The sequence below is a fragment of the Macrobrachium nipponense genome, chromosome 24 (assembly GCF_015104395.2).
Source record: "Macrobrachium nipponense isolate FS-2020 chromosome 24, ASM1510439v2, whole genome shotgun sequence".
In the NCBI taxonomy this organism is placed as follows: domain Eukaryota; kingdom Metazoa; phylum Arthropoda; class Malacostraca; order Decapoda; family Palaemonidae; genus Macrobrachium; species Macrobrachium nipponense.
In genome coordinates, this window is record NC_061091.1 from 7061298 (window position 1) to 7079534 (window position 18237).

Here is an 18237-nt window from a genome sequence, read left to right on the forward strand (position 1 = left end):
ATATGAGAGAGCTGTGGAATATCAGAGTTGATCTGGACCACTGGTTCCCAAAACTCGTTACGAGGACTGGAGGGACTACCGAATCGCTTTTACTTCTTTCAGATTAAGATCCAAGACATCTGAAACCCTATCCAGATGTCCGGCACCTTCTTTCTATCACCTCAGGTGATAAACGCACTGAGAGATGTTCAGAATCATTCCTAGATCTTGAATAATATTTCAGTTTCCCGGTAGGAAAACTGTGGTCTGAATTGCAGTCTATTCGGGGAAACAAACTTCTTCAGGAAGGAAATGGTCCCCAGCAAGCTCATCCATTCCCTCCCCGAGTATGCTTACTTCCCTAATAAGGCTGCGCTTTGCCTAAGCAGGAGAGCATATAAAAGTGCAATGTTGCGGTAGACTCGTAGTTCTATACCGTGCGGTAACGAGCACCGAAAGGATTAAGAGATAACTCTGTTGAACATAGTAAGGCAAAACGAATGCAACGTTTATTCATTCACGTAAGAAATCCCCTCAATCTTAGGCTAAAGTCCGTGATTGTAGGGCAGAGATCAGTTAGTCAGTCAATCCCGCAGGAGAGACGTAACCGCCAGCACAGAGATACGGTTAGTCAGTCAATCCCGCAGGAGAGAGAGACGTAACCTACCGCGCATGACAGCGCCCGATCTGTTACTGGCTCGGTTGGACTGGAGGACAGACACAGCGTGACAGCAGCAGCCCAGCAGCTTACGAACGTCGTCTCTTAACTTTATGTCTGGGTTGCCAGCTACCCTATTCTACGAAGAAATAGGTTCCGTTATTTTTTGAGCAGAAAGACTCTCAAGCTGGTATATTTAAGCGAAACAGAAAACGCTAAATATATAGATGCGTTTGTGTCGTCAGAACACTACCATACAACGGTAAAAGATAAATCGGAAACTCCTGGAAGGCTGCAGGGAGTAACGATTAAATGTCCTTAAAATAGACAATAGACCTCTCGGTTGCCATCCGAAGAGGTAACTACAGCAAGCGTATATGACTTGAACCAACCAGAAGTAAAATAACGCAAGGCAAAATATGAAATTATATCACAATAAAGTTTGTTCATACTTACCTGGCAGACATATATATAGCTGAATTCGGAAATACAGCTACATACATATCTGACAGGCAAGTTTCATGAACAAAACTTAAGAGAATCGAAGCAGTCAGCTCAAGCTTCTTATGTTACTGGACATAAGCGTTCATTGACGTAGTCTACAAGTCTATTTCTTGTACGAGTCTGCGAATGACGAATGAGAGCTCTTCCGAATCTTGTCAATAAGAGCTTATTCGCTTACGCAATATCAAGTTAATGAGAGTTTGTCAATGAGAACTGAGAACAACCCATTTACGGGACAAAGATATTTTGTCAATGAGGGGATACCCACTTACTGACAAAACGAAAGTATATTGTCAATGGGGGAAAGTCACTGAATTGACAAAACGTAATCCAGGGAGTCAAGCATTTAATTTTTTTTCGATTCCCGTCTCAAACGAGGAAGGGGCAAGAATCCTGTTAAGAGACTGGGCTTACGGCAGGTAGAACGACGATGTTCAATTCGGCAGCGTAGTCCCCGACTAGAAACTAACAAAATCTATCATCTGAAAAACCCTTTCAGATGGGCTAAAAAGCTTGCAAAATTATCCTGGGAAGAGGAAGAAACTCTCCAACCAGCTTCCTCTCCCGTATCACAACTAATGCCTGCTAAAGCTTAAAATTTATTGCAGTATGGCAAAGGAAGTCCTGTCTTTGCGCTTTCCTGAAGAGCGTCCTTTTGATGAGTGCCTTTGCAAGAATCCCACTGAACGTTGCCGAGAGTCCTGACGTGCAGGACATCGAGCCTTACATAACCCGTAACTGCCTTATCGCAAAGTCTTGACTGCGGTAGTGGCAACTTAAATTTATTGGCAGAATGGCAAAGGTTGCGGTAGAGCAAACGAGATCTTCCCTTGAGCTTTCCTTAACTCCATCCACCTATGCGAAAAGCAATATTAATTGACAGAGACCTCTTGAATTCACGAAACCCGAAGAAGAAGTTGTCTGTTCACTTCCTCCGAAGCACTGCCTACTTCACATTCTTTGCAGGTGAGGTAGAAGGTATCACCGGAGGTAGAGATAAACATTCTTTAGGCCCATATCTGAAACAAGAGCTTGAAGAGTTCAACAGAAACGTTCAGCCAGGCGACACACCTGGCGTGCGCTGGTGCACGCTCGGCGTCCACTGGAGCGCGCTCGGCGTCCACTGGACGCGCTCGGCGTCCACTGGCGCGCACCTTGGCGTCCACTGGCGCGCACGGGTTGGCGTGCACCCGCGCGCGCCTGGAGTCCATCCGAGCGTCCCGGGCGTCCGCTCTCAAAAGCTTCCTGCTACTATGACTTCTCTTACGTATTTCTCGGTGGAAAGACGGACACGAGTTCAGGCGACGTTCGCCTTCTTACTTCTCACTGAAACGCATAACGAGAGAGAGAGGGGACGTGAGCGTCCTCTTCTATAAAGCTTCTATTTAGAGGGCGCGAGTCCTTCCGAAAGCTCCAACCCCTGCATGGGGAGGACGCTTCGGAGGACGAGAAGCAATCTTTCAGGATTCGTGCACGCGCACGGCTACTTTGGCAGTCCTGGGGATTTTTGTCCATCAGAAACTGCCGAAGGCACGCCAGATCGGTGGGGGTTCCTTGTAACCCTCCTTAGGCTTTCGACATGCTCCCTCCCCGGGCCCCGGGTCCTGGGAGTCAAGCAGAGGTCCCGGCCTAGAGGCGAAAACGAGGCCGATCTGACGCACCCTCCACTACACAAGGGGTATCACTGCACTTCTGCACTTCACTTTTACTCTCTAAAGCAAGCACTTTCGATTCTAAGATACGAATCGAAAGAGTATCAGAGAAAGGGCAATTCCTCTACAGACACTGCTTAGGGCCCGAAGGCAACACTGCAGGGTTAGGAGTAACAATTACAGAAGTAGCACTTCCCAGCAATGAAGGAGAGCGAGCACCTCTCGTAGACATATTCATAGCCCGTAGGCCATACTACAGGGTTAGGCAAAATAAAGTCTACAGGAAGGTTAGCAGGTTCACTACCCTGACTTTTGTTACTGATTAATTGCGTACATACGAATCATACGTCTTCCTTACGGAATTAGACATGTTTACTGATTAATTGCGTACATACGAATCATACGTCTTCCTTACGGAATAGACAAAGTCTCACACTCCTTACATGACAAATCTCAACAAAGAAGCAAGACCCATACCCCTCGTACATACCAAGTGCGGATCTACCGAAGCTTTCGGTAGCCACACCCTATCTTTGCAGACAACCCCGTCTGAAACTAGCCTAACTCATTATTCAGATATTTTATGCAAAAATGAATCAAATTCAAATCAATTTAAGATAGCGTATGCCTAGCCACAAATCCAAGTAAATAAATCAAAAGACAATTAGGATACTTAGGGCAATGAAGTTTCCAAAATCCTAAGACGGAGGTACTGAAAACAGGTGTTTTCAGCACCAGCGACAGAAAAATTATGAATAGAAAATGGGAATGGTTCCTGATACCCGCCTCCCAGCGGCGGGAATGGGTACTAACCACCTGGCCGACCACTGCGTGTGTCGGAAGTTTTTAAAATTCTGTCGGACTTCAGAAAATACAGCTATATATATATCTGACAGGTAAGTTTCATGAACAAAATAAAAGCTTAAATGGTGTTGTTGTGACAACACCATAAGTATATAAAATTGAAACTGGAAACTCCTGGGAGGTTGCAGGCAACCCGAGTTGCAGTTCAATTAGAATACTTTTCGTCTAAGTCGCAATCCGTAGAATAACCAGGATATGCGCCTACCCCTCGGACCATTCAACTGCTTAGCAGAATCATGTCGCGAGGTTAATATACGTAGTATATTTGTAGGATTCTGAACAACGATCTCCATCCTAAATTCTTTCCTTCAAGAAAACAAAATAAGGATTGGAGATCGACCACCTTCGGTCTCTATCAAAGAGAGTGAAGAAGTCTTCCTCGAAGGAAAGCTTCAATGGTGAACAGAATACTAAGACGATAGTTCAAGCCAAACTGGATATTCCCGTCCGTTCTTCTCTATTCCAGGTTGGTCGCCTACTGTGAGATAGTCTTCTTTCAGCAGCAGTCTTCTTCCTAATGCTAGAAATTCCAGGAATTCGAGCATAGGCGAGGTTCCCGATTATCGTGTAACATATCGGGGATTCTCGTCTCGCTCACTTTGGACCGTGGTCTCGCCTAAGTGTTTGGAGATCGTAAGAAACTCTAACACTGAATGCGCTAGAAATTCCGTAGAATTCTAAGCAGTCTGCGAAACCCCCCCCCGAATTCGTCAAACGATATCGGCTGGTGGTCCTCTCGATTCCCGTAGAAATCGAGAATGGGGCAGGATCCCTCCTCAACGACCGGGGCTTATGTCAGGTAGGACCCGAAGGTCCCCCCCGGTAGCGCAGTCCCCAACGTGGAATCCTACAGAGAAATCTCTGTAGGATCCTTCCCCTTTCCCTCGTAGCCGTAAGGAGAGAGGGATAATGGGGGAGGAATTGGATACTCGCTCGCCTTCCCAGTGGAACTAGCAGTTGGAGAAGAGTAGGAGCAGCCATCGCCTTGCGGCGATGGCCTCTCAGAGTCTGGGAAAACGTATCGTCAGGAGAAAACGTTTTTCCCGAGGAGGGTTACGAACTCTCACTGTAGGTAAGGGTCTGCCGCCACTGTGAACGTCGTCTGGGTGGGGCTGATCGACACCTGACAGGAGAGAGCCGATACCGTCCTCCGACTCATTCCAGTCCTCGTCGAGGTCGAAACCTCTCAGGAGGACCGAAGGAGTATTTAAATACGGTGTCCGAAGACACGTAGAAACGCCGCTATCGCAGTAGAGGAGGTGGAAGTAGCTTGATCGACCGGCCAGAACTGAGAGAGCCTTCTTGTCCGGAGACGAGAGACTCTGGTTCAAGACAGAATCGGCAAGCTCCGATCGCGGCAAACCCACCATCGGTTTGGGTTTCCCTCTCGGGCCCCAAAACGACTCGAGCAGAGACATGGGCTCTGCTGGTGGGAGCGGCGATCCTTCCCCCAGGTCGTTGTGCTGACGAATCAGTGCAATAACCTGGGTAAAGTTACTCTGAATCTCGGAAGTTACAGCGTCTTGAGGAGTAGGACCATCCAGTCCCTCCAACAAGAGCAGCTCCCAGGACCCTCCTCCTTCAGAAGAAGGACCAGCAACAGATCCCTGACGGTTGCCTCCAATCACTTCGCGTACGTCCTGGTTGGTCCTAAGACCATACCTGGGCACGTGCGGCGTCGTGGACCGGGATCGTGAGCGGCGCATCTCTCACGATCACTCCTATATACTTCGCTCTTCCTGGCGTATGCCGAGGAAGGTTGAAGGTATCGGAGAGACAGAACTGACTGCTACCCTCCCTCCCCCCCCTGACTGTCGCCTCCAATCACTTGCGCGTACGTCCTGGTTGGTCCTAAGACCATATGTGGCACGTGCGGCGTCGTGACGGGATCGTGAGCAGCGCACCTCTCACGATTACTCCTAGCTACCTCGCTCTTCCCTGGTGTAGCCCGAGGAAGTTGAAGGTAGTGGAGAGACAGACCTGACGCTCCCCCCCCGGTCGCCGCTGGCAGGACCAGCGTACGTGGGGGCTGCAGCCGATCACCAACCCGCGGTGGGGATCGATCTGCAGGCCTGGCCGTGCCGCTCACCTGTGGCGAGCGGCTCGACTGAGCACGTCGACCCCGGTCCCGTGCGTCAGACGAGCTGCTGCTGGTCACCGTATCCGCCGGTCCCTGTGGGAGCGGCGGTCAGGTGACCTGCAGAGCTCACTTTCGCCGTGAGACCGGTGAGCGTCCTCGCGGCACGTCAAACCGCTGGTACCAGCCGAGGCTGGTACCGTCGGTCGAGGGGACCTGGGGGACCTCTTCCCAGCCTCGACCCGTGGCCGGTCAGAGACCGTCACGTCCACCCCGAGGTACCGGCTGGTCGCTGCAGAGCGGCCGCTGGCCTGGCAGAAAGTCACCTGAAGCGGCCTCTCGACAGTCTTCTGCTCCGTGCCTCGGTCATGACGCTGAGCGAACTCAGGCGTCTTAACTTTTGGCTGCACGGTCACCGAATGGAGACCGTACACTCGGAACTTCTCACGGACGAGAAACCGAGCCGGTACCTGGCTTAGCAGCAGAGCTGCCAAGACCAGGCGAGGGTGTACCAGCGGTAGCCAGCACACCCTTGGTCCCCGTCTTCTTCTTCTTCTCAGAAGGGAGACGGGCCCCGTTCCCGAAGGAACAGGAGGACCAGCAGAAGAAACCCCCGTCACACCGGAGTGTGACGAGCCCTTCGAAGTTCCCGAAGGAGTCTTCTTAGGGGGAATATAACAACAACCCGGTTACCAGCTGGTCGCTGCGAGAGCGGCCGCTGGCCTGGCGAGAGTCACCTGAGCGGTTTCTCGCCAGCCTTCTGCTCCGTGCCGTGGTCTTGGCGCCGAGCGAACTCTGGCGCCGAAACTTTGGCTGCACGGTCTCCCGAGGGAGCGCGTACACTCGGGATCTCCCGCGAATGAGAGACCGAGCCGGAACCTGGCCGGTTTAGCGGCATCGCCGCTAGCACCAGGCGAGGAACTACCAGAGCTAACCGATACTCCTCTGGTCCCCGTCTATCTCTTCCTTACGGAAGGGGAGACGGGCCCCGCTCCCGAAGGAGCAGGAGGACCAGCAGAAGGACCCCCCGTCCCACCGAGGTGGACGGGCCCTTAGAAGTTCCCGAAGGAGACTTCTTAGGGGGGGGAGGCAGCCTTCTTCTTCTTCGGCTTATGGGCCTTAGAAGTCGAAGGGGAAGAGGCAGCAACAGACGAAGACGAAGATGACACCTTCCTCTTCTTCGTCAGCTCACGCAGGACAGTCGTCAGGTCCTCATCCAGGCCGGAGTCGGGCCTATTGCCGAAGCAACACGGCCCGACTGCACCTGTCCGGAAGGACCTGGGACTGGGGAAGACACACCATGGGCAGGACCAGCATGGACAGGCGCAGGAACCAGGAGCGACAGGAACAGCAACCAGCTCAGGAGCGGCAGGAACAGCGGCAGCGGTAAACACAGAAGGGACAGCCAAGCCAGTAGCGGGAACCACATCAGCGACAGGTACGGCAGGCCCAGCCATCGCCTCGTAGAATCATCGGCAGCCAGCGGGACCTGGTACTGGCGGCCGGTCCAGGGGCGAGCTGCTGGAACAGCGGAAGTCTGGGGCAGGCAACACGAAGAAAACACAGGCGGCGGCGGCATACCCCTCCTCGGTACGGCGGCGACCGGCCCTAGAAGCGGCAGACGGCGTCACCGACACAGCATGGGGAGTGTAGACCAGCGGGGGGAAGCAGCATAAGCGGCCGTGAATGTAGTGGAGACCACTCCAAGGTCACCGCCCCAGACCTCGCTAGACGCTGCAGCAGATCGTGGATGCTAGGCACGCCCTGCAGCCGCAGTGGCCCATACCTGTCCAAGGTCGTCTCCCACGGATGTAGCACCTGCGGTAGCACAGACAGATTAGTAAGAGGGGTTCCCTCACGCACGGGGGGGGAGACATGCCCCACCCCGAACGGAAGGAAGACCCCAAAAACAAAATACGAGGAAGCTGAGCGGGGGGGGGCAGGAAAGAAGACGAAGAATCGGATACCAAGGGAGTCGCGGGAGAGCTTTCCGACGACTTCCTGGCAGACCTTCGTCTTCCCCTACCCCCGCACACAGCAGTGTAAAAGTAATATGAAAATGAAACAGAATACTGCACTTGCGATTCACTTCATAGAACTTAAAGGGGGAAAAATCAATTCCCGGTAAGAGCGGAAACTTGATCCATAATAATATGATGCTATCATAAATATATATGAAAATGAACAATACTGCACTTGCTATTTTCACTTTCACAGCAATAAATCGTAAGGATTAATTCCCGGGTAAGAGCGGAAATTGATCCAAAATTAAATTTGATGCAATTAATAAATGAAAATGAAAAGAAAACTGCATTGCGAATCCACTTTCATTGCATTCTATTCATACAAAATAAGAGGCTCTTGCCGAGCGCAATCAAGCTCTCGGCAACGAACGCACAGGGCAAAAATATAATGAAAAAGAGTACTTACATCTTTCAATTACACACTTTCGCCCAAAATACATGACTCGGCGCGAGTGCGCCCGCCCTCGGCACCGAGACATAATTCAAGGGTTCAATTCATGAAAAGAGCGGAAATCGCCGTCTCTACGGCGATAGCTCCATGTTGATTCATAATTAAGTAATGAAAATGAAAACAGTGTACTTACAGTTTCATTTTCAAGTCAAACAAACCATTAGTAGAAAACACAATATAAACAAAGCATACGACGATGAAGCGGGCAGAGAGCGATGACGAACACGTCCTTCACACCCGCGGCCGAAAGCAAAAGTGATTCTTCACCTCTCGGGCGGCGCGCACACGATCGGTATCAAGCAGTTAACTACCGTTCTCCCTTGTTCGAAGCTTACGACCGTCCCAGCTGCCGCTAGTTACCTTCCTATTGTTAAAGGACCGAGGGTTTGTATTACGTATCGGAACAACTAGAATTTTTGGCCTCCATGGGTGACAGGGAAAAAGAAATAGAACACGTACCTTAACTGTTTCTGCCATTCCCAGTCAGTAGCTGATGTTGTGTTATTATTTATGAGGGACTGCACAACGTCAATATTATGAATGGTATCAAAAATCAGTGCTTTTAACTTCAATTCCAGGACACGGTTGTCTGCTTCTGATTCGGGGTTTTCATCTGATGTTAAATCGACACCTGTGTACGATTCCAACTTTGCCTGGGAATAGACAGAAAATATGCAATATGTTCAGTAAAGAATACATTGAATTAACATTATTGGTAATCAAGCTACACATATAGCCATCATGGACCCGAGCTACTTAAGACCTGTATGCTCGTAAAATATAATGAAGCACTGTACCTGTCTTGGCTTATTATAAAAAGGTTGACTAACTTCACAAAAATAACACAGACATACTCCTAGGACAGGATGATGTTACAAAATCAGTAATTTTAGGAATCCAAGTTAGAGGATAATTTAAAACTTCCTGGACTAAATGAATAAAGGCTCAAAACTTGATGATGTAAATAATGCAACAATTATCCATCTTCTACTTCTGTCAATAAAGGTTTTTGTTACTGGCATTAATATCTTACCCATATTTATTACAAATTAAAGTCATATGCATGTGGTCCATATTGGCCAGACTACACAACAATTTTCCTAGAATTAAACTAATGCATACAGATTACCTTGCTTCCAGTAGAACCATACCTGTGTCAATCATAATACTGTAAGGCTTTCACAATAACAAAAAACATTTTATATATCATGTAAAATGTCAAAACTCTTTAAGGCAGTTACTGAAGATATATAATGGCAGCCAGGCTTGTGGCTGTGAATTGCAACCAAAACTCACAACACTTTTTTTTTTTTTTTTTTTTTTTTCACAGCAAACATAACCTACACAAGATACTGGTACATACATATTTTGTATTATAACCACTCCTCTCTCAATGATCATCTCATTTTATGACATTTTGCATTTACAAAAAAAGTGCGTAATCCACACTCCACACTTATATTTCTCTGTATCCCATCCAATGAATCTTCTGCCAAATCCTTTATACCTTACCTGCACAACACAACAAATGTCCAAGCTTTCCAATATTTCTCCCACTTTCCTGTATATTCCCACCAATATTCCCACATTCAGTGTTCATTTTTAACGATCCCCACATTTCATTTCAAGGAATAATTTTTGATGATGGAGTAGTTATCTTTTTAAAAATCCCTAGCACTCTTACTGATGAACTAGACCCATCTAATTTTCTCCAGGATTCGTAGTCTGGTGTTGACTACATAGTCATTATTTCATTTTGTGTTTTATATGATAAATAAAATTGTCGTCGACTACATATGTTGTTCCTCTAAAAAAACAAAATTTTTAGTAAAACTATACTGAAGTGTACTAAAAAGGGATTTTGACGTAGGAAAAATCTATTTCTGGGCGAGGAAGCCGTGTCGCTCCGTGAAATAAGTCCGTTTAGCGTTATTTCTAGTAAAATATTGCTATAATACCAGAGAACTGCTAAATTGGACATCTCAGAACTCTATGACTCGCTCACCTATAAAAAAAGGTGTCGGTATAAACCTGGGTCGAGTGTTAAACACTACCACAGCAACCCCTCCAATTAGCCTTTTCCTCATCAAAATCCCCTAAATACGGAGATGTCCCTATAAAACAAGGGCACATAAAAGCATATCTTTTAGGCAAGACAAACATGGTAGTACTATTTGCAGCCCATCATTCATTGCTCTAGTAAAAAACCAGTGGATTAAACTTACTTAGCAATCAAATATTTGTGGAATCTATTTGAGCTAAACCATCCAGCCAAGAATTAAGACTAAAATACATGGTAGAGGGTCCTGTTTTCTTTATATGTAACCTATCACCTTTTTTTCTTTGACCAGACGATATTTCTTGCCTTTTGCAGTCACCTTTTCCATGTTGGTTCATCTGGGCACTACACAGAATTCCTACCCTAATGCAAAACTAATCTTACTTTAGTTGAAAAAAGTTAAGCTCCTCATTAACTATACCATTTTACTTCACAGCATTGTTCCTGTGAAAGTTATGCAGATTACATAAAAAAACTATAGAATCATATTATAAGAAAAAAAAACTGTAAGTGCCCTTACATGGATAATTAACAACTGATAAACATACCTCCAACTCCTTCAAGAAATTACTCAGACGTCCTTCTTTAATGGACTCTTCACAGCGTTCAGTAAACTGGATGGCATCAGCTAAACACAAAATCTGGAAAGTATGAGTTGCATTCATAATACGTATAACTAATTAAAAAACCTTTATACTATAAGCTAAAAAACATATTTCACACTGTATCCAATAAATTAGTAATTGATAATCCATCTGGTATTGCAATTACAGCTTTTTCACGCCAAAACAACCATACAAGAAAACTTCATCAAATCTGTTATTGGATGGAACAGGTTTTTATAATCCATTGTAACCTTACAGCTATGAAATAAAATACTAAAAGTGCCAACGGAGAGCTTTTTATTTAAAACCTTAATTTCATTTGTGTTTCTTTATATTTTATTCCTATGATCATGATGACAAACAGACAATTTCTAGCAAGATGTAATAGGTAAGTAAACATCCAAAAGCAATTGTAAATGTTGAAAGACATTCTGACATTTTCTGAAAAGCAACTTTATGGTCTTCTTAGAAGCGAAGTGTGCTTAAGATATACTCAAGATGATACATAAAGCACAATGATTATGAAAAACTTTAATGAATGTACACACACACACACATACAAACCATTGTTAACTTTTGTACCTCTTATAATTTCTGTAAAACCTTAAAAGCTGCATATGATTTAGATACGTACTACTAGTGATAGTTTGAAGTCCAAGTGTACATGTATCATTAATGGCTTGTATGTTTGTGTTCCTTTGTACTGAAGTTAAAGTTCTTAATTTACTTTGTTAAAATGGGTACCTTACATCTTGCACTTTTCACTGATCTACCCCTTCTTTATACATATATGATTTAATTCTATTATATAAATAAATAACTTTTATCAGTTTCATTTTATTCATTCAAGGACCTAAATAATAATTGCATCTTTAAAGGCTTTACACTTCCTTTCCTTTCGAGACTTAAAAAGTTCATAAGATATATACATATGGTATTATTGTACTTTGAACTGTGATGCAAACCGGCAACTTACCTGCGATGGTGATTTCAATGGATCCATGCCTGAACTACTGCGTCCATCTTCCAAACACTCTACAAGTAACTGCTGCAGAGTATATTTCATCTCATCGCTCAATTTAGCAAGCCACTCCTTAAAGTCATTGATGAAAATCACATTATTATGAGTCAAGTACTCTTCTATAGTGTTGGGCCATATCACCTACTAAGAAGAACTAAAAATAAAACTATGTAGTATAAAACTTTTAATCACTAATAAAGATAACTGATAATTTTCCTTATTACATTGGAACAAATCCTCCAGATAAAAAGCGATTAGCTACACTATCTTATTAAGAAATACTGACAAAATAAACTACGTACCATAAGTATCTGAAAATCTCTCCCAAATAAAAAAAAATTATTTAATCTAAAAAGTAATTCAAATTACTTTACAAAAACAAACAGTAATTAAAAGTGCACAACTCTTGGTTTAATAACAGAAACAACTATATGTACCCTACAGTATCAGGTATTCATGAACTAGCCAACAAATTCGCTACGTAGCAAAACAAAGTAGAGCTGATTTCATATTGAACCCATTACAGTAATACCGCAAAGGGTTTATAAAAATGAAATGAAATAGGACTGTTGCATGAAGTAAATTAAATCATTCACAGAAACTATTTCAAGTAGTCTTACCTCAACTTTATTTGTGATTTGTACAGGGTTTTTGAGTGGAACATCTTCGCCTTCTAAACTCCTCATAGCAACAATATGAGAGTTATTTTCATCAAACCTTACATTATGAATTCCAGCAAAAAGTTTCTTCAGGTGTGACTGTAAATAAAAAAGAATCAAGCAAAGTTTCTTCAGGTGTGACTATCAATAAAAAGAATAAAGCAAAGTTTCTTCTGGTGTGACTGTACATAGATGCAATAAAGAGGTCAAACACATAGGCAGAAATTCTTAACTAAAAAAATTTTATGACTTTACACCTACCAATAAATTCTAAGGTTCTGTAACAGGATTGATAACAGAAAAATACCTCATTCAGCTTGTACATCACATTCCCTTGAAATAAAAATGAATGAAACCAAACTACGTAATAGCTGAAGCATAATAAAGGGATTTTGACGTAGGAAAAATCTATTTCTGGGCTCAGCCGTGTCGCTCCGTGAAATGTGTCCTCTTTAGCACTATTTCTAGTAAAATATTGCTATGATACCAGAGAACTGCTAAATTGGACATGTCAGAAGTCTCTGACTCGCTCACCTAAATAAAAGGTGTCGGTATAGAACTGGGGCGAGTGTTAAACACTACCACAGCAACCCCTCCAATTAGCCTTTTCCTCATCAAAAGACCCTGAAAACGGGGAGCCGACCTATAGGTCACACCCAGCTACCCTGTTGAAGGGGACTGCGGCGTCATTCTTATCGATAGCCTCCCAGCGTTACACGCTTGTTTATAGCTATCTGTTCTTTTTATTGGTTTCTTTATTCTTTTTCGTTATGGATCGTCAATCTGCCTCTTCACCCAAGTTAAGTACTGGTTCGCCCTTTTTCTATATTTAGGGAGATTTTGCCTTTCGTTTTGCCTTTATTTAGGATTTTGTTAGGCGTTTCCTCCCGTAGCGCGCGGTAGCGAGCCGCCATTTCGTCGTTCCTTTGTTTTGTACCAATTTCGAGTGGGCTTCTTTCAGTAACCTATATATACCTATATATCGGAATATACTCGTAACTATTTAATATTTCAGTATATATTTTCAGTATATATTTTTTATTTTGGGCTTGGGTGGGCAGTTGCTTTGTCGATCTTGTTTGATTCTACGTTTATTATTTTCATGATTTCCTGTTTTTCAAGGGGGTCGGCGTTCGTGCACGTTTCTTTGTTTCGTGCTTCGATGTTATCTACCGTTCCCCCCTCCCCCCTTTTATTTTAGTTTGGTGGTTTTCCTTTTCCATTCAAGAATTCCCCCTTTTTCTTTTCGTCAGCTTACCGTTTGTTTTCGTTTTGTCGGGTAAGCAAGTAATTTTTCCTTGTTGCGCCCACTCTCATCGAGTGGCCTCCATTGCGTTTTTATATTTTTCGCCCCTTATTTTTATTACCCCTGTTTAAAGCATGTTTTTCCCTTAGCTTTAAGTAATTGATTTTATTTTGTCTATGTATATTTGGGTGGGTGTTCGGTCGGCAGCTAGCCTTCATAGGCTTTGCCTGCGTTTTCCTCGTGGATCCTTTATTCGCGAGGATCCGCTGGTCCCGTGATCGTCCCCCCTTCAGCCCTCCCTCCCTCCCCCTCTCGTGGGATCCCCGTAGTTGGGTGCCCCTCTCGTTGTTTGTCGCTGACGGCCGGTCCCACCACAGCGGAGGGGAGGTGTAGTGGGTCTCCCAGGACCTTGGGCTGGGGAGTGTCGCTTCTTAGCCGACCGCCTCCGGAGTTGTTAGTCGCACTGCGTTTCAGCCTCGGCTTCCGTGGATTGTTGTGCTCTGCTTTTTTCACTCCCGGAGCTTAACATCCACCCGCCTAAACATTCCTCTCCGCATAAGGCGGGTTTAGATTCCGGCCTCTCCCGGAGTCATTGAGGGTTATGTTTACGGAAGTTACTCTTCCGTAGGCGGAGATATTATATTTGTTATTTTAGTTTTTATTATTATCATTATTTTTATCTTTATTTTTATTTTTATTTTCTTTTTGCCACGGAACTTGCGAGTTCATGTGGCCGTCCCGGGTTACTTCGTGTACCCCCCTCTCCGGGTCATACAGCTCCGGGTATACAACTCCGGGTGGGTTTTTTTTTCCTTACACGTCCCCGGGACGTTAACATATGAATATATATACCCTTTCTTTTCTTATAGCCCGGATGCCCCGGCACAAAAAAAAAAAAAAGAAAATATATTCCATTATCCTATTAAGTGTGTGCAATTGTTCTTATATATTATTGCACTTACAGGCCTCTCAGTGTCTGGTTGCCGGCTGTAGTGCTGCTCTGCAAGATCCGTGCGGCCATGACGTTTGTCGGGGCCACGCCCCCTGTGCAGTGCTGCTTCCTGATTCCGTGGTCTGGCATCATGAAAACTGTTTTGCCTGCTACGACTTGGTACATCAGGCTACCTCTTCGGTAAGTTACCGCACTGCTGGTTCTACGATTATTGTAAAAAAAAAAAAAAAAAAAAAAAAAAAAAATATTGAAATGATATAAAATAAATGATCAATTAAATTTCTTTAAATTAAATTACATTGATTAATCAATAATTATAGAATAATGTTCAAGGAATTTACTTGGTATTGACACATTCCTTGCATTACAGGCTGAGCAGTCTATTAAGGATGCTGCACTCTCCACCCTCAAGATCTGGGTTGGAGGGTTTGGACGGAACGTAGGGAAGGCTAAGCCGTATATTCTGTCCCGAGATATGGCGACTTTGCTCTTCCCAGCCGGGAAATCTGCCGGATACGTCGATCCAAAAGTAGCAGCACCGATTATCAAATCAATCCAAGACTCAGTTATTGAACAACAAGAGGCGGAATTGCCGGACCTTGGACTAGAGGAAGTCTCACTTGAAGTGGTTGAGGATTTGCTTGTTACACTAGACACGGGTACAGGTAACAGTGTTAATGAGGCTAGCTTAGTTAGTCACCGGGATCTTTCCTTGAGTGACTCTGATTCTTCCTCTCCTTCTACTTCCAATTCCTTCATGGGTTTTCAACCGGAGGTTTGCCCCCTCCCAGGTTGCACTCCTTTTCTGTGATTCCTAAACTAAAGAAAAAAAAACCTGCGGTAAAACCTTGCTTAAAGGCAGATCAGAGACAATGCCAAGGCCTGGGCAGTCACCAGAGGTTCATACAAATATTAAAACTAAAATATGACAATTTGTCCAAAATTGCATTTTTCCTAACTATACAAACCTGAGGTCCTTTTACAATAGGAAGTACTAGCGGCAGCTGGATAGGTCGTAAGCTTTCGAACAAGGGGTTCGGTAGTTAACTGCTTGTCCGACAGGCGCGCGCGCGCGACTGGGAGGTAAACAAATCACTTTTGCTTTTGGCCCAAGCAAAAAACTGCAGAGTGAGGGGTGGCATGAGGTGACTATGTGTAAAAGGACCTCAGGTTTGTATAGTTAGGAAAAATGCTATTTTGGACAAATTGTCATTTGTTCCGACACGGCATGCAAACCTTCGGTCCTTTTACAATAGGAAGACTCACTTCTTGGTGGGAGGAATCTGAGTCTTTTGTGAACAGACTGGTGTTCGCCCAACCTTGGAATGCCTCCCTGGTCGTAAGAGCGAGGGAGGGATCCAAGCCTCTGTCCCGATTGATCGGGGTGTGCACCGCAGGATCAATGGTCAGACCTCTGGACGAGTACTAAGAGAGAGGCAAGCGTATCTCTTCGTACCAGCAAACAAGAACAAGTTCCTATTTGCAAGAGGCAACATAAAGTTATGGTTTGTCTCTTGTTGGCATCCACTTCCCCCCCCCTTGTAGGAGGAAGTGGTGGATATTCGCTCCCATCCCTAGTGAAAGGGATAGGATGGGGCTCTGTCGAGTAGCTCACCGGCATCTCGTCCTTATCCAGCAAGGTGGATGACCGTATCCCTCTACCCACAGGTAAGGGGAAGGGGGAGAAAAAGATATGAAGAGAAGCCAGTCACTCTCTCATTCACTATCTATTCTTACAGTCACACCAGGACTCGATGCTGTTCAGCCTGCTAGGGTCTGGGTTAGCTACACAACGTGTTGAGCAGCCACCACGGGTCCCAGGAAAACGATCCAAGGACCTGTGGGCATATCCAAAAGGTAGAAGGATGGTGCCAGTGGTCTGGTGTACCAGACCCCTGCCTTCAGTACCTGCGCCACGGAGAAGTTCTTGTGTAACTCGAGGGAGTGTACTTTCTAGGTCATCTTGGTGCTGACGAAGAGTCTTCAACACTCAGCCTGGGATGTCGAGTTTCTTCAGAAAGCGCGGTCGCGCTTTCACAGGACAAAAGCAGCATCTCCTTCGCATCGAAGGCGGTGAAGTCCATTAGGGAGGGGATTGTGAAGGACTCTAACCGATCGTCAGGAAACCGAAGGGTTCAGAGTCTTCGCTACGAATTCGGTACGAAATCGAGCGTCACGAATCCCCATCCCCTGGATGCTTGACTTCGCAGGAAAAGTCATGCAATTACCTCAGAGGAAAAGAAGGGAATGGTCGTATGACCTATCCCTCTTCTCGACTTCGGTGATGTCCTGGTACCATACTGGTCTATCCGTCTGCAGCGAAGTTGTTCTTCTCGGTAGTGGATAGGACACCGACACTCAATGGTGGGTGTCGATGGGTATGGGTACTGTGACAAGCCGTTAGGACGAAGAAAAGACTGTTATGGAACACCGAACTAAGTCCACAGCAAAGTTCGTAACAGACTTGGGCGCTCTGACAGCTGCCGACTGACTGCGTTCGGTAGGAGGCAAAGTTGTCCAAGCACCCGAGCAAGTAACGTGACCTTCCGCCTTAAAAGGGTTATGCCAAGAGACTAAACAAATAATTTGTTCGGTCGCCGATGCCAGAAGGCAAGGTGATGACTCTCTAAGGCATGTGCCCAACAGGCGAAAGTCAATTGCCTTCTAGAGACCGAGGTCCCTGATGGCAAGATATCTCATAGTATAGTTGATTCTCGGCTAAGGAGAAAACAACTATGTGTGTCGTTGAAGACGAAGGTGTACAGAAAATGCAACCTACGTCTTCACAGCTGAACCGAGAGAAGGATTCTCAAGATTCTGAAACCTGGGTGCTACAAAGACTGAGAACGAACCGCTATTCATTGCTGTCCGTGAGGATCGTAGTTGCAATAAAAGCGGAGCGCTTTCAGTAATGAAGACAGGGAAATACTGCCTGAAGCTCTGCTTCTCATGGGCTGAACATTTGGAAAGAAGTAAGAGCTGTCAAGGTCAGGAGAGTAGGCGATGTCTTCTGACATATCTGTTAATTCGGGGCGAGCAATGAATAATTGCACACCTACGAATAAGAGATATTTTTTGAAGACAAACTCAGATCCGTCTGCAAAAAATCATTCGCATTATCGCGGTGCGATGCAGCGGGAGACTAGTACAGACTTCTGTTACCGTGCGGTAAACACAAAGATGAAAGAGTCCAAGAGATATCTCTGTTGGAAAATTCTCGCAATGTCGAAGGCGATGAAATCGAGCGTCACAGCAGTAGATGGTCCTTCATTATTGCGAGAATCCCCGTTAATCAGAGACCTAAGTCCATGATTGTTGGGCAGAGATCGGTTCGGTAGTCAATTCAAACCGGGGAGAGAGAGACGTAACCGACAGTGCATCTCCGAGACCTAGCTGATACTGAGCCGCTATCAAGGCAGTTCAATACGCAGTAGCTCTCGGTGACTCGTCATCCTGAGTTCCAGGTAATCCATTATTCCACGAAGG

At 45.4% G+C, this 18237-nt stretch overlaps 1 protein-coding gene across 1 annotated transcript in view; it reads right to left on the reverse strand.

Moving 5' to 3' along the window:
• LOC135205840 (cytoplasmic dynein 2 heavy chain 1-like) overlaps positions 1-18237 on the reverse strand; it is a 252552-nt gene that overhangs the window by 183569 nt on the left and 50746 nt on the right. Inside the window, 4 exon segments of the mRNA XM_064237094.1 lie at positions 8669-8862; positions 10817-10909; positions 11850-11966; positions 12515-12652. Coding sequence (XP_064093164.1) covers positions 8669-8862; positions 10817-10909; positions 11850-11966; positions 12515-12652 — 542 coding nt within the window.